Below are 20,794 nucleotides of genomic sequence, written 5' to 3'. Positions count from 1 at the left end.
GGGCGTGGGAGTGAGGAGACGGTGCTCGGTGCTCCCGGTGCATAACTCGGCCCCCAAACCCTCGACCCCCTCCCCTTTCACCCCGGCCAACTGACCAGGACCACGTAGCACAAGCCGACCAGACAGCTTCTTGACCGAGAATGTGGTCTGGTCTCAACTTGTTTTTTGTTCTGAAACCCACGTGGGGACCAGGCGTACTCGGATTCAGGAGTCAGCTAGTAGTACTCCGTAAAAAGGAGAAGTACATAGTACCAGTCGTCACTCGGCAGCTGCCGCCCCGACAATGACACGGCAAACGGAAAACATTGATGACAGGTCGTTAAAATCGTGACCACTGCCTTGTTTTTCTCGACCACTGCCCTGTTTTTCTTTTCCCCATTCACGTCTCCAGCTCGACGCCGTTCCGCTGCACGTAGTCGACGAGCGGGTCAAAGGCGCGGCACTTGTGGTGGATGTTGAAGTCGGCCCTGACGCCGAGCGGGCTCGCCTTGTCGTGGAGGAAGAGCACGGGTGTGATGTCACCGGCGCACATGAGCGAGAGCCGGAGGGCCTCGATGCAGTGGTCGACGTGGGTGCGACCCGTTGCGGCGTCCTGCAGCATGGACGGGTAGAGGTCTTCGCCCCAGGATGGGTCGAACCTGTCGAGCGGCCACGAGTACTGGCGCAGCACGTTCTGGTCGCGAGTGAGTGAGGGAGTCAGCGCAAGTCATGGTTCCCGTTGGGTCAAAGTCTGGTGTATGTATGTATGTGTGTATGTATGTATGTAGTCTGGCGTGGCAGTGGCAGTGGCAGTGCGCACGGCGCAGATCACGGTACGCCGACGAGGAGGAGGAGGAGGAGGAGACCGCATGTGCAGTATCAAGTTGGACGTACCAGGCAGTGTAGTTGGTGGAAAACCTCAATCGTAGCCCCAAACTCCGGATGGGCAGGGTCGCTACCCTTGACTTGGGCGTGTCTGCCGGCGTGAGTCTGGTTCAATGCCGCCACGCCTGCGGCGTCGACACGGATGAGATGGTCTGGGGGAGGGTCAGCGGGACGGGGTGCATCGTTGATTGCTTTTTTGCCTCTTGGTCGAGACACGGGAGGTTTGCTCACAGTGCCAGAGGTCGTTCCAGGCGCGCTCGCGCTCGAGCGTCGGCGGGCCGCGATACTTGGTCGACGAGTTGAACTCGTTGGCAAAGTTGCCTTCCCAGAACTCGACGGCCTCCCACATGGGCGCTGCAAAGGGCCAGACGGCGTCCGTTAGCGACAGGCGGGTTCATGTAGAATCGTGTTCAACCCACAGTATGGTGAGACCTTCTGGGCGCATTCCAGGTGCGAGGGGGACGGCGGCCGGCGAGCTGCCACCGACAAGAGGCATATCGACGTCAGGAGCAGGACGAGGTTGCCGAGAAGGGCCAGCGTTGCCTGTCTCCGCGTCCAGATTGGCCGCCTGCGAGAGGGCGAGCTGGCTTCATCCGTCGCCGTGTTGACGATGTTGTTGTTGCTGTCGTCGTCGGCCGGGTCGAACTTGTCCGTCGCCTCCAGGCGCTCATACCGAATTGATGCCATGTCCATGGTCGGTAGGGGATGATTTTTTTATTCTTTTTTTTTTTTTTTTGGCGTCCAGGAGGAGGACGACGAGTCTTGTTTCAACATGACGCCGCGGGATGATGAGAGGGGCGTCCCCCCTCCCATCCCCCCTGGCCGCGGCGGTCCGGAACAGCTGGCGAAATAGCTTCGTCGTGGCGGGCTCAAGACTCGGGCGGGCTAAACGATAGCGTCATGTGGTGGTAGGCCTCGAGCCTGTCGATTTCTTTGCCACTGGGAAGGACAACGGCGTAACCGTAGTCTGCCAAACTTTTCGCAAGTGGATGCAAATTAGACCCCCCCCCCCCCCCCCCAAAATGACCCAAGACCTTCCAAGACCTCCGAGACCCCCCTATACTCCATAGTTTTAGATCCCAAATCCCTCGCCAACATTGAAAAGCTCACAAATGGGCAGAAATGGTGTGGCTGAGTGGGGCCTTCCAGACTTGAAGTAGTCGGTGCGTCGTCTGTCGTACCGACGTCAACTGGTACGATGGATGCCATGCTGCTCGAGTGTGGTCGCTCACAATAATATAAGAGAAGCCCGTCCTCTGGCCTTGATCTCCAAGCCCATCGTTCAGCCTCCTCCGTCTCCCACATTGCTTTCTTTTTCCCTCCCCGTATCCTCGGCCTCGTTCTACACCGTCAGAAACAGCCCCCCCTAGCCGACGCACGTCACGCTGCAACGTCAAAGTCACCATGCTCTTCCCGTCGACCTTTATCCCCGCTGCACTGCTCTTCTTTGGGGCCGCAGTTGTCTCTGCCCGACCTGGTATGATCTACATCCCAACCTGCCTGCCGTGCAGAAAGTCTGTCGTGTCGTGTCGAGTCCCTCTAACTCTAACCCGCACAGCCGCCGACGTGGCCGCCGAGAGCAGCGCCGACGACAAGACGTACGCCATCAGCGCCATTCTCCGCTACCGCCAGAAGGAGAAGAAGGACGTCGAGGACGTGGTCGTGCGCGTGGCGGAATAGTTTGGTCGCGCCAGACATGTCTGAGTCGACACGCTGCCGCTGCATACTTTACTACTACTAGTACATGTACATACATACATATTTGATTGACACTTGACTGCATGCAGCCTCGCGCTTGATGCCATGGCCTCCTGGCGAGATTAGGACTAGCACGAGCATTTGGACGGAAATGAAGACAAGACGTCGTGGCCCACACGCTGCAGCGCTGCATCATGGCCCCCCTGTGCATTCTGTGAACATGCTCGGTACATGTGAGCCCCCCCGAGGCACCAAGTGACCCTGCCTCGCCGACCAGACGGTAAACCCAGTCCATGCCCTCGCGTCCTCCAGCCGCAATGCTACCTCGCAACGAGACGGCAGGCCCCAATCGGCAAGGTGCATGTCGATACCTGCGCAGGGTGGGCCCGGGGCGAGTCTGCAGAAGTCTGAACCCTCTCCATCTCCTCAATCGCCGGCATCGAGCCGTCCACCTGCCTAGTTGGGGGTGTGCGCAATCCCGCTTCCCGATCCGGGGGGAAATATCTATGTGGTTGTAGATTCCACACATGTAGTCGCCATCCCTCTCTCCGTCCCTTTGTCCTTTTGTCGGTTTTCCTCGTGCAGCATTTGTGTTTGTTTGTTTGTTCGCTTGCTTGCTTGTTTTCTTTTTTTTTTTAATTATTATTTTTCGCCGGCTTCCCTTCCCAGCTCGCCCGGCCGCCGCCGTGACGCTGCCCCCCAGCCGGCCACCAGCAGCAGCAGCAGCAGCACCACCGACCACCCAAGCACATGAATGCAGAATGGACCTCGTGTCGAGGGCCATGGGCGCCGACGGCGACGACGACTCGTTTGGGCCGCAGCTGGGGTCGCACTTTGACTTCACGCTGCTGTTCGAGCACGCGGTGCTGACGATCCTGCCGACGAGCCTGTGCATCGTCGCGTCGCCGTTTTACATTGTGCGCTACGCCAAATCGCCCGTCTGCGTGGCGAGCAGTCTGCTGCTATGGGCCAAGCTTGTAAGTGGACTTGACCTTGACCTTGACATTACCGACGTGGACGGTGGCGCACCCTTCCAACGCCCAACCGGCCGGGCCAAGATGCTCTAGCTCACAACCACATCAGGCAGTGCTGGCCGTGCTCCTGGGCGTCGAAATCGCCAGCCTCGGGCTCTGGAGCCGCCTCCCGGCCGTCCGCTCCGACGCCTCGCTCGCGGCGCTGTCGCTCGTGTGCGTGGGCACGCTGTGCATCGTGGCGGCCGTCAGCCTCGAGCACCGGCACTCGTTCCGCTCGTCGGCCCTCATCAGCCTGTACCTCAGCCTGACGGCGCTGCTCGACGCCGTCAAGGCCCGGTCCCTCTTCCTCCGGCCGCGCCTCCACGCCGTCGGGGGCCTGGCCGCCGCCGCCGCCTCCGCCAAGCTGGCCCTGGTGCTGCTGCAGGAGGTCTCCAAGCGGACGCACATCAAGGACCCGGCCCTGCGCCGCTCGCTGAGCAAGGAGGCCACGAGCGGCTTCTGGAACCGCTCGCTGTTCCTGTGGCTCAACTCGACCTTTCTGCTGGGCTTCCGGACCGTCCTGCGCATCGACGACCTGGGCTCCCTGGGCGACGACTTCTCCGCCGACCACCTCTCCGCCCGCTTCGAGCCCGTCTGGGCGAAATGTACGCTTCCCCCCTACCTGTGCTGTCAAAAAGTGTGTGTGTGTGTGTGTGTGTGCTGACCTGCCCAGATAAGCATTCGTCGTACGCCTTGGCCAAGTCGGCCCTCGTGACGCTGCTCCGCCCGTTTCTCGCCGTCATCGTCCCGCGGCTTCTCTACACGGCCTTTACCTTTAGCCAGCCGCTGCTGCTGCGGCGCATCGTCGGCTTCCTCGGCGAGGACGACCCGTCCACCAATGTCCGGAACGGCCTCATTGGCGCCACGGTGCTCATATACTTTGGACTGGCGGTACGTTTCTTGTCCCACCACCCGCCCGCGTGCCCGGCCACGGACATGGAGCAAGGCAACTCACGGGCAGCACTAGGTTACGAGCGCCAGCTATAATCACCTCAACAACCGGCTGGTGACGCTCCTCCGGGGCGTCCTCGTGTCCGAGATATTCAAGAAGACGCTCGCCATCGACCAGTGCAGTGCGCGGGAACTCGCCGCCGCGACGCTGATGAGCACCGACGTCGAGGGGATATCGCTCGGCCTTCGCAAATTCCACGACATCTTGGCGAGCATAGTCGAGGTCGGCCTGGGCATCTACCTCATCACGACAATCGTCGGCAAGGCGTCCTTTCTCATCGTGTTTCCGGGAATCGGTAAGCCACACGTGCTGCTCTTGACTCCCTGGTGTCCCGTTACACTCCCCGACTAACAGCCGTCCAGCTTCGACAATCGCCACGTACGAGATTGGCAGGCGCATGGCTCCCGCGCGCATCGCCTGGAATAAACAAGTCCAGAACCGCGTCTCCGTCACCTCGAGCGTGCTGCAGCAAATCAAAAACATCAAAATGATCGGCCTGCGACCCGTCGTGGCCGACCTCGTCCAAGGCCTCCGAGAGACGGAGATGCAATGCTCTAAACGATTCCGCGTTCTGGAAGTCATCATGAGCGCCTCAGGTTCGAGCCCTTGCTCTCCCTTCCTCCCTCCCCCCCTCAGCCTCGGCCGGCAACACTGACTCTGTACACAGTCATGCTATGCTACCAGATCACGCCAACCATCGTCATGACTGCGGCGATCCTCTGGACAACCTTCTCCAGCGGCCTCAGGGCCTCGGAGACCTTTACAGCGCTCGCCATTGTCGTCATCACGTCGCTGTCCATGGCGCGCGCCATGCTGTGCTACCCCATCTTCGTCTCGACGCTGGGCTGCTTCCAGCGCATCCAGACGTACCTCCTGCTCGAGGAGCGACAAGACCGCCGCCGCAGCATCAACGACCTCGTCCTCTCCAACGGCTACCCGTCCGAGAAGCACGCCTCGTACCATTCCGTCTCACCCGTCGACAAGCCCCCGCTGGAGCTGCGGGCGCCGCAGACATCCACGTCCGTCATGTTTGTCAACGCGTCCGTGGCGGCCGCGGCAGGCAGGGAGCCTCTTCTCAAGGGCGTCGACGTGTCCGTCTCGCGCGGCAAGCTTGCCGTGGTCCTGGGGCACACTGGCTGCGGCAAATCCACGTTTCTGAGGGCCATCATTGGCGAGGCTCACCTCACCGACGGCCACGTCTACGTCGAGAGGCACCAAGTCGCCTACTGCGACCAGACGCCGTGGTTGAAAAACGTGCCCGTCCGGGCAAACATTACCGGCGACCACGCGTACGATAAGGACTGGTACAAGACGGTGGTCGACGCGTGTCTGCTCGCCGACGACATGCAGCAATTCCCCAGCGGCGACCAGACGCCCTCGGGAGACAATGGCTCCAACTTGAGCGGTGGGCAGAAGCAGAGGATTGTACGTTTCCCGCCATTCATACGTGCCGTGTCACATTTTCCCCCGTCTAATCAATTGACCCCCTTGCTAGGCTCTTGCGCGGGCCGTCTACTCGCAGGCTTCTCTGCTCGTGCTGGACAACGTGCTGAGCGCCCTGGATCGCAGCACGGCCGATGCGATATTCGCTCGGCTCTTCGCCCCCGGCGGCCTGTTGAGGCGGCTCGGCAGCACGGTCGTCATGACGATTCACTCAGGTATTGCCCGCTCTGATCCCACGCACATGACATGACCGCCTCAAGCTGACTGTTTTCCCAAGCCGAGTACATCAAGTCTGCGGACCAGATGCTGGTCATTGGCGACGGGGGCTCGGTCAAGTCCCTCGCCGGGCTGGGAGACGCCGAGCAGTGCCGGGAGGACGTGACGGCGTGGCTGTCGCCCAGCGCGGGCGAAAAGGTCGACGACAAGGGCGACGCCGCGGACGAGGCCCGCGACGCTGGCAAGCAAGACCTTGAAGGTACCAGCGCAAACGACGAGCTGTTGATTCGTCGACATGGCGATTTCCGCCTCTACTCGTTCTATCTCAAGTCGACGGCGAAATGGCTCTGGGCGATATGGCTCGTGACGGTTATTTTTGTCGCCGTCGCAGAGCGGCTGCCCGGTGAGTTTTGATTGATTTCGTACATGTGCAATGGGCGCGACGGGCGGGACTAATACGAGGCGTCTGGTTAGAAATCTTTCTCCGAATCTGGCTGGACGTGGCGCCGGAGAATAAAGTCTATCTTGTCGGATATATCCTCTTTGGATTTTCGAGCTTTACAGCCGCCGGCATAACGTTGAGGTACATAAGAGGACTTTGGATTGACAGCCCCGGTTCCGTATTTGACAACTAACACGGCTGCAGCTTGTACTATCTGAAAATTGTGCCGAATAGCGCCGAGAATCTACACCGTGTTCTCTTGGACAAGGTCATGGGGTGCGGAGTAGAACGGAACCCTGCCTGTATCGCGGCCGCGCTGACGTTGAGCTAGATCTACATTGTCGTTTCTCTCGTCTACAAGCAACGGATCGCTTCTCAACCTGTAAGAGTGGCCGAGATTTCCCAATCGCCAGGCGAATGTATTCTAATGCTGCGCAGATTCAGCCAAGACATGAGCCTCATCAGCCAAGACTTGCCGCTGGCTTTTTTTCGCCTCTTGTATTGTACGCTTTGTGCTCGTCGTCGCGTGAACAGGCCTCGTTTCTAACTTTTGCCCTGCAGCCTTTTTTCTATTAATCACAGACATTGGCATCATCGCCGCCGGCGCCACGTACATTTCCGTCATCATACCCTTCATCCTCATGTGCGTCTACATCATTCAGTACTTTTACCTCCGCACCTCTCGACAGATGCGATACATTGACCTGGAGGCCAAGACGCCTCTCTACACGCAATTCTCCGAAATCAGCGCCGGCCTGATGCACATCCGGAGCTTCGGGTGGGACAGCCAGTGCCTCTCCCGCAGCCGGCAGCTGCTCGACGACTCCCAAAAGCCCTTTTACTACATGTTTTGCATCCAGCGGTGGCTCGGCCTCGTGTCGGAGCTGTGCGTGCTCGGCGTGGCCACGATCCTCGTCTCGGTCGCGCTGTGCTTCCGGGGCACGACGTCACAAAACGCCATGGGGCTCTCCCTGCTCACCCTGATCCAGTTTGGCGACTCCATCCTGACGCTGCTCAACACGTGGATCGACACCGAGACGTCTCTCGGCGCCATTGCGCGCATCAAGTCGTTTGCCGAGACCACGCCGAGCGAGGACGACGGCGGTGGCAGCGCCGAGTTGCCCGCCGGCTACCTGGAACAAGGGGCCATCAAGATGGTGGGCGTGACGGCCACATACAAGTAAGGACTTTATCGTTTCGTCACTCGTCACTCGTAGCGAGGCTAACATGGTGCCGCTGAAAAGCTCAGACGCGTCGTCGACGGCTCTCGAAAACGTGTCGCTGGACATTAAGCCCGGACAAAAGGTGGCAGTCGTCGGGCGAACCGGGAGGTATGTCCTGCGCATCAAACTATAATGTAATCGACATGTATCAAAACACAGAGAACTGACAGCCAGATGTAGCGGGAAAAGCTCCCTCCTCCTCACCATCCTCCACTTCCTCAACTACACGGGGCTCATAGAAATCGACGGCGTGGACGTGTCCCAGATTCCGCGACAGCACCTGCGGTCTCGCATCACCACCATCCCCCAAGACATGGTGGAACTTCCCGGAACGCTGCGCGACAATGTGCTCCCCGTCACCACCACCGGGACACGGCCGGCCGCAAGCCACACGCGCGACGCGGCCATCAGCGAGGTCCTAGCCAGGGTGAGGCTAAAAGAGCACGTCGACGCCCACGGCGGGCTCGACGCCCCCTTGGCAGACATGGGCTTCTCCCACGGCCAGAAGCAGCTGCTCGCCATTGCGCGCGCCGTCCTGCACAAGCGCGAGGGCGGCGGGCGCATCCTGCTCGTCGACGAGGCCACGAGCGCCATGGACGCCGAGACGGCCAGGGTCATGCGGCAGGTCATGGACGACGTGTTTGGCGACTGTACCGTCATTGCTATCTCGCACCAGCCAGGAGATGTGGAGAGCGCAGATGTTGTGCTGCACGTGGAGGATGGCAAGGTCACTTGAGGCCAAAGGGGGGGTCAAACATGTTTATGGGATCATGAGCTCACGCACGCTAGCGATAATACTGCTTTTAATACACGCGCATAAATTAAGAAGATGCGTGGCGGGACATAGCGAGAGGGCCGGATCTTGACGGCAGGCCACATTTTAGTCTTTACTATACATAGCGGAAATACCAACATTGAATCCAGAGCCACATGCATGTGGATGCTGTCAACTGGTCTCAAGCCGGTGTACATGTGTAGGGGCACGGGCGTATTCTACTTCCTACATATGTAGTACCTAAATCATCTGGCTGGGCGGGTTTCGTAAACCCGAGGCCGTCCGGTCTTATAACTTGTACATTCTACTGGCCACGATTGACGCGACCTGCTGTTTCAGCAAGTGACGACTGTTCTTCGCGTCCTCCGTAGATGCACACACGTGGTGGTTGGAAATATAAATACGATATATTGCTGCGTTGAGTAGCGATACTATGCAATATGTACTTATGTATATATATATATGCGTCTAAGTCGTTGAAATCATGCATGCTCTTGCCACCCATTCATTAATGCTGTTATAAAAAAAAATTCGTTCTTTTAAAGACCAAAACAAAAAACACCCGCATAAGAAGTGAGTAGAGACAAGGCCCTCAGTCCCCAACCCAACCCAACCCAGCCCAGCCCCCGGGTTCTGCATCAATGGCCGGCAATTTCAAAACGAACAAATACCGCCTCCCTCGTCATCCATGGTCCACGAGCCCGCGAGCCCCTTGACGTCCACGTCCGTCTCGACAGCGCCCTTGTCGGCCTTGGAAAAGATAGCGTCGGCCTGGTACTCGGCCTTGAGCTTCCTCTTCATGAAGCGCCGCGTCCACTCCTCGACGGCCGGCTCGCCCGTCTCGTCCCTCGCCTGCTTGAGGAAGGGGATCAGCGCGGTGCCGCCGGTGCCCGTCTGCCCCTTCTTTGCCTGGGCCGCCGACGCCGACGCGGCGGCGAGGTTGACGCGCTTCCTGCTCTGCGAGCGGCCGCGCGCGCGGGCCTCCCTCGACGGCGTGATGATGTACCGCGTCACAATGGCAATGTGCTTGTCTCGAAAGGCGCTCAGCATGGCGAGGCAGGCGTCGTAGGCGAGGCACAGCTGCCGGTTGGGCTTGTTGGCCTGCACAAAGTCGCGGATGTTGGCGACGCGCGAGACGTCGGCGAGGAAGCGCGCGTGCGGGCCCGGCATGTACCGCCGCATCTCCTGGATGAAGTTGTTCCTGCTGGGGGCGGCGGCGGCGGCGTGGCGGGCCCCGGCTTCGGGCTCCGACTCGGACGAGGCGGATGGGTTCTGCCTCTCCCCGGTCGGCAGGTGCTGGATGCCGAGGACGATGTCGAAGAACTGGATCAGGCTGCTCTGCGCGTTGCTCCCGCCGCTGTACTGGCGGTGCTTTTCGGCCCCGGTGCCCTCGTCGTACAGCACGCCGTGCGGCAGGCCTGCCTCGGCCATGTTCTTGCTGCCCGCGAGGAACGGGCGGACGCGGTGGTAGAAGACGGTCGGGTCGCAGCTCTCGTGCATCCGAACCAGGATGTTGGTCAGGTCGGTCAACAGCTCGGCGAAGCCGACGAGACACCGCGTCACCGTCTTTGCGTCGTCCTTTCTTGCCGCGGCAATGGCCGTGAGCATCAAGTCGAGAATGGGGGCGCCGCGGGCCTCGATGGCCACCGAGATGAGGTAGAACCACGACTCGTCGATGGATCCCGTAAATGTATTCAGCGTGGCCAGATTTTCCATGTTGTCAATGTCTTCGTCCATGAAGACGGGCTTGAAATTCCACAAGCAGACGGCGGCGTAGGTCGCAACGGGGGGCACCTCGAGGTGGTCGGATATTTCGAGCAGGGGCACAGAAATGGCCATGGGAAGTCGGTCGGCCGGCGCGTCACCCCCCCAGATGTATGCGTGGGCCATGAAGCAGAGCAGGGAATATGCACGGCGCCATTCTGCTTCGTGTTCGAGGCCTATGGTAGAGAGGACGGGTAGGTGGTCGATGACGCTGCGCAGGCGACGGGACAAGACGAGGGCTTGCAGATTGGCCGCGATGGCCTCCCACTTGTTGTAGTAAGGATCGGGTAGGTGCGTCAATGGAAGGGTCTCGGGCAAGAAGCCATGTCTTGGAGATAGGCCGTAATCGGCGAGAACGGGGACAGGAGGCAGCATTTTGCTGGGCGAGGTTTTTGGTTGAGGCTGGAAAAGCCCTCGTCGTGGCCGCGATTCCGGTTATGGCCGATGGAGTCGGAGTATGTGTCTCTGTCCTGACTTTGGCCGCAGCCTCAGCCTTGGCTTAGAGAACTTGAACTCGGTTACACGGCGACAGAAAAAAAAAAGACTTCAGAGTCAACAGAGAGTCTAATTGGTAATAGCACGGTGATGCAAGTATGGGAGTTTGTTAAGTTTGCGCGGGGGAGGGGTTTGAAGGAAAAAGAGTCGCAATCGATAAGACCCGGTCGTAGGGGACCTGGGTGGCTTATTATTAATGTCTGGGTCATACGACTCGTGCCGAGGCCGGACGTCCTGGTTATACATAATAGTATTGGGTTTCGGTTGACTCGGAGTGGAGCTGAGGCGTTTATATGCCAACAACGTATTCTAATAGGCTACCAAAGATTGAAAAGGAAACCCTTCTGGTCTTATAGTTGCATTTTGCTCCAGTTGTCTCGACATTTCGAGCCATAGGTACGGAGTATCAGGTTCCATAATTGCACGGGAAGCCTGCACAAAACGTGCGACTTGTCAGGGCGGGCTTTCATAGGGAGGGTTCTAAGGATTCGACCCCTTTGAAGTCAATCGACGCCGCCACGTGGTCATACTTGTATCCACAAACTGTAGGCCAATGCTAGTTGTTGCCATTAACTTGGTTCCTTTTGGGTGAGTGATGGCTTGTTCCAGGTCGAATCATATTCAATCCTTCCAAGTCGCGAGCCTGCAACTAGGACCCACAGGCAAGGTACCCGATAGCCGGTCGCTTCGAGTCCTCAAGTTGGTTGGGAATCATGGACTGATGCAAATGCCACTATGCAATACGGAGATGAGATGAGAGATCAGCTTCAATTTACCCACTCAAGGGCCTTGCTGAGCATCTTAGTTATAATCCGAATCTTTGGAACCTGTGTGGCCATCGGATGCCCGTCCCCGTTTCCCCGCCAAGAGGCGCCACCAGTCAACCCACTTCAAAGCTCACACCTCACCTTGACCTTGCCTTGGGCACGGCCTCAACCTCACCTTGGCCTCACCTGGACCACTTGAGCCTCTACCACCGCATCGCCAGACCCCAACAAGCGCGATAAACAGCAGCTGTTCCGGCGACCTCGACACAGCCATCGCCAGAAGCTGACCCATTCTCAAATCCGCTACTTTGAAAAAGATAAACCCCTCCCGAATCACCTGCCATCAAGTGTTACTCTCCAAGCCCTGCTCTCCTCAAGGCAGTCGCAAAATCATCAAGTCCATGCGGATGGCCACCGCTTCGCACGGTTGAGCTTGAGCCCCTTGGAGACAGGCGAAGCACTGCAAATCGAGGCATCCAACAAGCTCCAGCTTGTGGCTTCTCCAGCTCTCCTGTGCACCCTCTCCTCCACAATGCCAGTACAGCAACATGTTCTCAACTGGCTGTACAGCGTTCTAACCAGTGTATGCATGCCCAAGCTGGGTCCAGATCAATCCTTCATCCTTCTGATATAACGCCATAGGAATATCACGACGTCAACCGCACATACAATGATGTCGCCCAAGCGTTGACACAGTATCCCACGCTCTCCCCGCGTACCGACGTGCATAGTGAGCCACTCCGGCTTTGACCAGACACTATCAAATCGCTAATAGCATTCTAGCCTTCTCCAACGGTTCCAGCGCGCTTCTACTCCATATCACCGGCACGATACCCGTCAACTTTCGCGGAAATACATATCGATTCCCGGTTTCAATATGGGTCCCTCACGCTTACCCTCGCGAGCCACCGCTCGTCTATGTCACGCCAACCGAGAACATGATGGTTCGTCCAGGGCAGCATGTTGACCCTCAGGGGCAGGTATACCACCCATATCTGGTGGGATGGGCACAATTTTGGGATGTGAGTTGGTCAAATGATTTCTGTCAGCATTCGCACTCGTCTCCCAAAGCTAACGGCTCTTGCAGAAATCAAATATTCACGACTTCATGTCAGTTTTATCCGATATATTTGCCAAAGAGCCCCCGGTTGTGTCCAGACAAGCGGCTCGACCACAACCGCAGCAACCACCTATGCAAGCACCACCTCCGGTCCCCCCTCTGCCCCCGGAGATGGCACCTCGACCGCCGCAAACACTTCAGAGCTCGACAAACAGCTCCCGTCCGCCGCCGCCGCCTCCGCCAAAGGAAGATCAAACACCCCAAACCTCCACCCACTCAGCCTCTCCTTCATCAGATACGACCGTGCGCACGTCCTCTGTCCCATCCCGATATGAATCAGCACCGCCGCTTCCCACCCAAGCACCAGCATCACCGCCCGTTGTACGACATGCTCAACCTTCCTCTCAGTTCCAACAACTCTCGCAGCAGCAGCACCAGCATACACAACCTCCCACGAGACATTGGCTTCCACATGGACCGCATAGCTCATCTCAAAACCCGCCGTATTCGGCACAGCAAGTGCCGTCTCAACAGCTTCCACCACAATGGCAAGCTCTAGGACCACCACCACCTGGATATGCTGTAGCCCCTGGGGTAGGAATGCCACCACATATCCAGCAGCCTCCAGTACAGCAACCTGCTCCTCCACCTCCAAACATCCTTGATGAGCCACTCACTCTCGACATTCCCGAGGCCACGACCGTGGCGCCTCCCCCAATACCACCAAATCCCGAAAAGGACAACCTCTTGCGACAAATTGCCCAGACCCTGTATGTTATTCGACAGCGGTCTCGACAACAGAATGATTCCACCATGGCAGGGCTTCAGGGGCAGCGAAGCGCCATGCAGAATGCCATGGCTGGTATTCAATCCGAATCGAGCCAGCTCACTCAGCTATCTAATGTGCTTACGTCGAACACGACCATTCTCCACGACGCTTTACGGAAGGCAGACGCGGTTATTGATGGGTCAAGAAGCCACCCTGCGCCTGATATCGACGAGCTCCTCGTGGCTCCGACAATCGTGTCTAATCAACTGTATAATTTGGTGGCCGAGGAGAAGGCCCTCGGGGACGCCATTTTCATGCTGGGCAGGGCTGTTGAACGGGGCCGTATTTCCCCGGCCGTATTCGCAAAGATGACACGGTCATTAGCAAGAGAATGGTACCTCAAGAAGGCATTGGTGAGAAAGATTGGCCAAGGCATGGGCATGGCGTCAGCATAGTCTAGCAAGGAGTGTGAAGCCTTTGGAAAACCACAGTGGGATCACGGCGAATCAGATGAAACAATGTAGCCTCGGCGCGAGAAGAAGATGAAGAAAATTCCCGTTTTGCTTACCGATTTACATGGCTCGTCGAACAAGGCTCAATATCATCTTTGTTTGCCCGCACTCTCCACGGTGACACCCCGAGCGAGCTGTCTGCCCAAGTCTCGGCACTTGAAGGCGCAGATGTTCCCATACGCTCCTCTCGTCTCTGTACCAAATCGCGCCTCGCAGCCATTCCGCCGCCAATGTCCGGTCCCTGCGCCCCTCCCGGTCCTGCATGGCGCCGGCGCCCCGGTCCACAATGTCTCAAGAACAATACTACACCAGCGCCACAACCCCAAAGAACAATATCAACGGGGATACATGGATTCACCACCCGGCCCGGCCATCGTCAGCGGGATGAAGCGTACACGTCCCGAGCTGCCAGCAAAATGTAACCCCATAAACGAAAAAGGGAACCCAGATATCCCGGTTGAAACTTGTTTGTCTTGACGGCGGGCGACTCGCTTGAATTTGGAAAGCATACGCGATATAATGACTTTTTTTTTATTTTTACTTTTTGTTTGTTTTTCTGCAAATGCTTTCGTGTCAGTGCAAGGCGGGTGCCGGTGTGACAGGGTGAACCGTATTTGAAGCCCCCGTTCAAACCGGTTGATATTGTACAACGGCCCTCGTTGCGATTGTGCCATAGTATTATCCCAGAGCCGAGCAGCTTCCATTGTCGACGTCCAAGCATTGATAGCCTCTGCTCAAACCTACGACATCAAAAAGGGCCTCTCAACATACAACACTCCTCCTCTCAACATCTCCAAAAAAAAAAAACCTGGGCATCATGAACACCACGACCACCGCCGACATGGCCTTCAACCCGCTCCTCCAGCCCGTCACGTTCCTCTCGGCGTCGCAGAGCCCCATCTCCATCCCGATCCCCAGCATCGACGCCTACAACGACGAGACGATCAGCGTGACCATCAACTACGCCTTCCAGCTCGGCTCGTGCGCGACGCTGCTCGTCATGGTGCTCGTCATGACGCCGCCCTCGAAGCTGCGCCGCCTCTCGTCGGCCCTCCACCTCGCCGGCCTCGCCGCCTGCATCGTCCGCATGGCCCTGCTGCTCGCCTTCTTCCTCTCGCCCCTCAACCACTTCTACCAGTTCTGGGCGGGCGACTACGCCTCCGTCCCGCGCCGCTTCCTGGTCAGCAGCGTCGCCGGCAACGCCGCCTCCCTGCTGCTCTTCGTCATCCTCCAGGCGGCCCTCATGCACCAGGCCTGGACCATGGTCTCCCTCTGGCCGGCCCCCGTCAAGCTCTGCCTCGGCGCCGCCTCGGCCGTCGTCTCCCTCCTCGCAACCGGGTGGCGCGTCGCCTTCGCCGTCGTCCAGAGCCGGTCCGACCTCGAGCTCGCCCCGGCCCTCGACCAGGTCTGGGTCGTGCGCGCGGCCCTGATCCTCAACGCCCTCTCCATATGCTGGTACTGCGCGCTCTTCAACCTCAAGCTCGTGCTGCACCTAGCCGTCAACAGGGGCATCCTGCGGTCCTCCCAGACCCTGAGCCCGATGGAGGTGCTCGTCGTCACAAACGGCGTGCTGATGATTATCCCAGGTACGTTTTCTTTTCTTTTACCCTTGCAGCTCAAGGGGACAAATGGACTATTTATTTACTCTTGGTAAAAAAAAACAAAAAACTAACACCAAACCTAAATAGTCGTCTTTGCCGCCCTCGAATGGGGCCACTTTCAACACTTTGAAGCCGCCTCGCTCACGCAGACCTCGGTCGCCATCATCCTCCCCCTCGGCACGCTCGCCGCCCAGCAAATGACAACCCCCGGCGGGAGCCTGGCCTACCTTTCCGGCGCGAGCAACCACAAGTCGAGCGGCCCGTCCGGCCGGGGGGAAAAGCCGACCCCGCCCTCGACGGCGGCGGGATTCTCGGGCCTCAGCACCACCTGCGGCTCGGGCAGTCTTCACCAGTCGCCGTCCGTGTTTTCCACCTACCCGAGCCGGGAGGCGAGGCCTTCAAAGCTGGACCACTTCGATCTGGAGCTGAGCAGGATTGACTCTACCGGCGCTCTGGCTAATGACCGCGTGCGTATTGATACCGATTTGGAGCAGAATGAAACGAGAATCTAGGGGGTTCTTTGACTTTGCTTACCCCTGACAAGGGGCGGTTTGGGTAGATACAGATGGACATCTGCCAGCTTAGACTTTTTATTTTCTCCACAGAACAGGCTTTGCTTAGACATCAATATTGCGCCGACCTGGAATTCTTGGATGGGGTCCAAAAGCCCTTGTTTATATCATCAAGTGTCAGAAAGGGGGGGGCAGGACCTTGTGTCCGCGTACTGGCATAGTTGACAGCATACGGAATGTCACTTCAATTTAGCTTATACAATGGATATTTCCTATATTTGTGTAAATTAGGTCCTACGCTGCATGTGTCTTGGCAATGCCGTAACATGTAAACACCCTGTTCTCTGTACACATCTTCCCACACGTTTGGCTTTGGCCTCAAACCTACAGTTTTGCAATCAAGTTCTTCGCTAGTCAGTTTGCGCACGGTCTTTTCTCATAGTCATCTTTTCCCGGCAGAGACTGACAAGTCGTTTCATCTCGTTGACTCGCACTGGTTGCGGTTGCTCCAATGCACAATTAACGCGGGCAATAAAAGGAGTGTTGCTTCGAGACGTCCACCGTCGCCCCGAAAGCCTCCAGGTTCGACGCCTTTCGCCAGTCTGCGTAACTTGCATGCTCTTGGACCCCTGCCCCCATTGCCCTACATAGCTGCCAACGGACGCGGGATCGTTCTGTGGATGCTGTGTGTCCGATTCGGGATGATTAATACTAGAAACCCTTGGAAGCGAGCCGTCAGACTTCTTTTCTTTCTCGGGGTTGTTGATATTATCGGTCCAGATCTCCCAGTTGCCTGATAGTGATGAACGCACCGTTTCCATGGGTCCATCGCTAGGCACACGCTGATCCTCACCCTTTCGACTGGTCGGTTTGGGCTCGTCCTGAGCAGCACGGTGCTCAGTTTCTATATTCTGCACGACGGGCCTCTGTCGCCACCGGGCTGGTCCCCAGGAGGACGAGGACTTCCTCCTGACCTCCTCAGTTATCCCGGGCTTGGGTTGATGGACTACCTGACAAGAAACCGATGCTGGGATCCGAGCTTTATATCGAATGCTATATTTGCTTTTTCCATTTGTCTTTTCCTTGGCGATTAACGATTCGAAAAGGCCTATTTTATTTTCAATTTGTGACGGAGCAGAAAAGGCAGGTTGTTTGGGAGTTGCCTCTAACTGTGCCACAGCAGCCTCGACACTCATTTCATTGTGTAGCAGCACTGGAGATGTCAAATGGCTGGGTCCGTGCTTGAATTCGTGCGATTTCCGTTTTATATGCTGCCTAAGTGGAAGCTTGCTCCTGACCTTGCTGACTGATGGCGTTGGTTGGAACCCAACAAACAGAGGCAATTTATCTGTCTCTTCTTCTTTGCCACTCTTTGTGGGGACCAATTCGATATGCGGCACTGCCCTGTCATCTCGGGCCTTGGATATGAGGCTTTTCTGGCTTTCGGGCCGAGATGGAGGCCTTGCTTGGGCCGTTGAGATGCTCTCGCTTGTATTCAGAGTCAGACGACTAGGGTGCATATCTGTAGGCTTTGGGGCCTGCAATGACCCAGAAGCTTCTATTACTGACGAAATTGTTTTATATTGGTTATTTTCTTCCGCGGGATGGAGACCACAGGCGGATAAGCGGTGTGGCTTTGCGCTTTTATCCGCACTTGGAAGCGATGGATAGGTGGATGATAGTGGCAGATATCCAGACAGTCGTTTCGACACGTTTGCTCTTTTGGGACAGGACAAGACGGCGGCTCGACTCTGGGCCAGGCATGCTAATGGCGATCGAGCTCGGACTGTTTGCCATCTAGCTGGCAAGCGTAGTTTGCTACCTTGCCGAGCTGGGCCGTCGGTCGAGCCTGTCGAATGAGACTTGTCTGCGTGTTGTCAGCTATTACCCATCTCGAGACTACTCACAAGAAGTCCGACCCTCATCAACGGTGTCTTCGACAGGACCTTACTAACCAGGATTGGTAGCACCAAGGTTCACTTCAAAAATCTTTTTTCTCTCCGCAACCACTGAAGAGCCCTTTTCGACAGTCTCCAGTCTCCCAGGTTGCCAGCTACACTGGACCTTGTCGTTTGATGCACTTGATTCCTGAGATGCCAAGTCTTGGCTTGTGGGTGGGTTTCTCGCAGAAGTACATAAAGACGAAGTTGTTATGGACGAGGGAGCAGGAGGTGGCTCGAAGAGGCTCGTTGCAGACAATGTAACTGGGGCTCTTGCTGTCCCTCTCAAGGATAACGGTTTGGTTGGGCGTGACACGCTCTCCAGGCCCTCGAACTTGGAGACTAAATGGGCGAGGGCCCTACCCGCTCCCACTCGACGCTTCAGTTGGCGTGCTGCAATAGCGTCAGCGTCTTGGGGCTCGGAAATATCTGTCGTCAAAGTTTGTGTCGCAGACAACAAAGAAAGTATCGGCATTGTTGCCAGGAATGCCGTTCATGCTTGATGCAGAGTGGATTGGAAGTGTGCGAAAATGTCTAGGATTTAGTTCAAAGCAATGTTTTCCTAGGTTCGTTGTCAGTGTTTCCAGAGTATTGAGAGACGCCTTCCTGGTGTGTCGGAATAGATCATGACCCTCCCTGTATGTAGGGAAGGAGTCGTATGACTGCGGTTGACAATCACGCTTTCCACAAGCTGTGTGAGCAGGGCGGCTGGCCGATCAGGACCATCAATGCAAAGTCCGCAACAGATGGGCTTCAAGGCGAAATATTTGTATTGATTCATGTTTGATCGTGTTCTTAAGACGAACTGCGCCCATTTACAATTCTCCCATTCATCACACCGTGCTTGAGACCAATTCTATTTCTCTTCCCTCACAACGATATGCCAAGTGACCCCTCTAGCGTACATTCGTGTTCATCTATTATACAGGTAGTGGTCGGTCGTCCAGCGCCCATTGATATTTGGCGCTTCGATTCCGCAGCTGGTGTGGTTTTAAAAGTCGGTCAATTACTGGCTATTCACATAATCTTGTCAGCATATCGTCAATGCGCCTCGGCATTGCAGGGAGTTGGATGTCGCATACGGAGGCAGAAGCAGCTCGCCCCAGGGGCTAGCGAGAAAAGTAACGGCGGCCTTCAACAAGTGTCAGAGTCCAAGGTAAATTTTATCGAAAGTGATTCCCAGGCCAAACTCACGCCAAACATGGCAATGCTGCGGACAACAGCCGCGTTTTCGGATGAAGTCAGAGTGCCGTATGCGGAAGCGAAGAAACCCTTAGGAGCACGGCGAGATGAAGGCTTCTCAACGAGGACTCTCTTGGGAGCAGGCATTTTGTATGGATTTAATTAATGCGACGGCAAGTGAAGTCGTTTTGCGTTGATCAAAATGGTGAATGGCAGATCAAAGCGTTTGGACGGAATGACGATTTTGCTGGAGCTCTTTAAAAATTTCGGGCGACGGCTTCTTTTCCAGTGACAAGGGGGGCCAAATTGACTACCACCCCAGACCCACTTGCCATCACATGATTGGCGTCATCAGCAGCCCAAGCAAGTCAAGACTCAAGATAGACATGATCTTGGGCACTTCAATTGAGACAACATATCGAGATATGCAAAGGCCTTACTTCCTCTTCGAGTGTATTTAATTCAACTTTTAAAAAATAGCATTCTGTGCAAATCATCTCCCATCACCGCATCCTGAACCTAACCCCACCTGTCCTCACTGGTCACGTCACGCCTTCCACATCAGCCATACATACATGCTCAGACAGCATAATTTCATAGAGACGTCTCATCCAACAAGGTCACATCAATAATGGATGATCAGTCGACTATACCGGAACCCGGCGGATTCATCCGGCAGACCGGCCTCCCGTCTCCGGCCTCATCCTCAGCCTCCACCAGGCCCCTTGCCGGACTTCCTCACCCACGAGGCCACTCACTACGCCCGGGGTCAAGTAAAGAGGACATGGTCCGTCGCTACGTCGAAGAGCGCCTCCTACACATTTCACGTCGCTACGTCAAGAAATTCGGCAACCCAAATCCCGGAGATGAGGTCGTCGGGTTCAAATCCTTCGGCGAAGTCGCCAAGGAACTCGACGGACTGGTAAACGTCCTGTGGAAATCCGGAACACGTGCGTGTCAACGTTTCGCCCTTTTCCCCCGCCTTCTTCGTGAATACTAACCACCTTGTGCTAGCGAGCCTGCAAATTCCGTTTCTGTTGAAACTAGCTAGTGACTTTACGCAGTATGTGCGGTCCTTCCCGCCCTCTCCGCGAGCAACATTTGAGCTGCTGCGGAAACTGGACCACTGCTTCGCCAGTCTGTTGCGCGGTCAGGACATGGACACAAATGAGACCCTGCCCGGATTTGAGAATGGTCTCCGGGCAGGCATGACCACGACCGACATGGTCCGGTGTCGGAGTTTGGTGGAGCAGACGAGGGTCTTGATCGTGGAGGTATTGAGCAGCGGCGACGTGGATGATGAGGACGATGAGGACGAGGACGAGGATACAGATATGGATATGGATGGCGGTGAAAGTGCAGCGGAGGCCGGCGGCAACCGGACCCCGACGCCGTGGGATATTGAGGAGGAGAGGTTGCACATGGATGCGGCGCGGATATACGAAAATACTATTGTGCAGCTGGGCGAGAGATTGGGCGATCCGTTGGGAAGTGAAAACAAGATTGATAGTTCTGCGGTGTGTTCGACTGCTGATTAGCGCATAGTATTGCTCAGCCAGACTAATG

General features: G+C 56.8%; 8 protein-coding genes across 8 annotated transcripts; 4 read left to right on the top strand and 4 right to left on the bottom strand.

Annotated features, from left to right (window-relative positions):
* Nucleotides 1-379: 379 nt before the first annotated feature.
* Nucleotides 380-1,557, bottom strand: MAA_00345 (uncharacterized protein; the record flags this gene model as incomplete). The annotated part of the gene is made up of 4 exons (XM_007818343.1): nucleotides 380-673; nucleotides 874-1,016; nucleotides 1,096-1,218; nucleotides 1,284-1,557. The coding sequence occupies 4 exons, from the start codon at nucleotides 1,555-1,557 to the stop codon at nucleotides 380-382; spliced, it is 834 nt and encodes a 277-aa protein (XP_007816534.1).
* A 1,766-nt stretch (nucleotides 1,558-3,323) lies between these two features.
* MAA_00344 (ABC transporter, transmembrane domain, type 1) lies at nucleotides 3,324-8,587 on the top strand (the record flags this gene model as incomplete). The annotated part of the gene is made up of 15 exons (XM_007818342.2): nucleotides 3,324-3,539; nucleotides 3,646-4,180; nucleotides 4,249-4,466; nucleotides 4,543-4,822; nucleotides 4,890-5,123; nucleotides 5,195-5,952; nucleotides 6,023-6,185; nucleotides 6,248-6,589; nucleotides 6,661-6,769; nucleotides 6,833-6,904; nucleotides 6,960-7,010; nucleotides 7,067-7,131; nucleotides 7,190-7,808; nucleotides 7,873-7,959; nucleotides 8,032-8,587. The coding sequence occupies 15 exons, from the start codon at nucleotides 3,324-3,326 to the stop codon at nucleotides 8,585-8,587; spliced, it is 4,305 nt and encodes a 1,434-aa protein (XP_007816533.2).
* Nucleotides 8,588-9,280: 693 nt separating this feature from the next.
* On the bottom strand, nucleotides 9,281-10,765 carry MAA_00343 (indoleamine 2,3-dioxygenase; the record flags this gene model as incomplete). The annotated part of the gene is made up of 1 exon (XM_007818341.1): nucleotides 9,281-10,765. The coding sequence occupies one exon, from the start codon at nucleotides 10,763-10,765 to the stop codon at nucleotides 9,281-9,283; it is 1,485 nt and encodes a 494-aa protein (XP_007816532.1).
* A 1,419-nt stretch (nucleotides 10,766-12,184) lies between these two features.
* Nucleotides 12,185-13,936, top strand: MAA_00342 (Ubiquitin E2 variant; the record flags this gene model as incomplete). The annotated part of the gene is made up of 4 exons (XM_007818340.1): nucleotides 12,185-12,235; nucleotides 12,295-12,382; nucleotides 12,436-12,674; nucleotides 12,740-13,936. The coding sequence occupies 4 exons, from the start codon at nucleotides 12,185-12,187 to the stop codon at nucleotides 13,934-13,936; spliced, it is 1,575 nt and encodes a 524-aa protein (XP_007816531.1).
* Nucleotides 13,937-14,810: 874 nt separating this feature from the next.
* Nucleotides 14,811-16,106, top strand: MAA_00341 (Fungal pheromone mating factor STE2 GPCR; the record flags this gene model as incomplete). Its single annotated transcript, XM_007818339.1, has 2 exons — nucleotides 14,811-15,579; nucleotides 15,682-16,106. 2 exons carry the CDS (start codon nucleotides 14,811-14,813, stop codon nucleotides 16,104-16,106), a joined length of 1,194 nt encoding a protein of 397 aa, XP_007816530.1.
* A 410-nt stretch (nucleotides 16,107-16,516) lies between these two features.
* Nucleotides 16,517-17,626, bottom strand: MAA_10890 (Arb2 domain-containing protein; the record flags this gene model as incomplete). Its single annotated transcript, XM_011412836.1, has 1 exon — nucleotides 16,517-17,626. The coding sequence occupies one exon, from the start codon at nucleotides 17,624-17,626 to the stop codon at nucleotides 16,517-16,519; it is 1,110 nt and encodes a 369-aa protein (XP_011411138.1).
* A 1,450-nt stretch (nucleotides 17,627-19,076) lies between these two features.
* Nucleotides 19,077-19,375, bottom strand: MAA_00340 (tom6; the record flags this gene model as incomplete). Its single annotated transcript, XM_007818338.1, has 2 exons — nucleotides 19,077-19,178; nucleotides 19,241-19,375. The coding sequence occupies 2 exons, from the start codon at nucleotides 19,373-19,375 to the stop codon at nucleotides 19,077-19,079; spliced, it is 237 nt and encodes a 78-aa protein (XP_007816529.1).
* Nucleotides 19,376-19,859: 484 nt separating this feature from the next.
* Nucleotides 19,860-20,766, top strand: MAA_00339 (meiotic recombination protein DMC1; the record flags this gene model as incomplete). Its single annotated transcript, XM_007818337.1, has 2 exons — nucleotides 19,860-20,178; nucleotides 20,243-20,766. 2 exons carry the CDS (start codon nucleotides 19,860-19,862, stop codon nucleotides 20,764-20,766), a joined length of 843 nt encoding a protein of 280 aa, XP_007816528.1.
* Nucleotides 20,767-20,794: the final 28 nt, after the last annotated feature.

This window comes from Metarhizium robertsii (genome assembly GCF_000187425.2).
Source record: "Metarhizium robertsii ARSEF 23 chromosome Unknown MAA_Scf_3, whole genome shotgun sequence".
In the NCBI taxonomy this organism is placed as follows: Eukaryota; Fungi; Ascomycota; class Sordariomycetes; order Hypocreales; family Clavicipitaceae; genus Metarhizium; species Metarhizium robertsii.
Note: the sequence above shows the minus strand (reverse complement) of the source record. Positions and strands in the feature narration are given on the sequence as shown.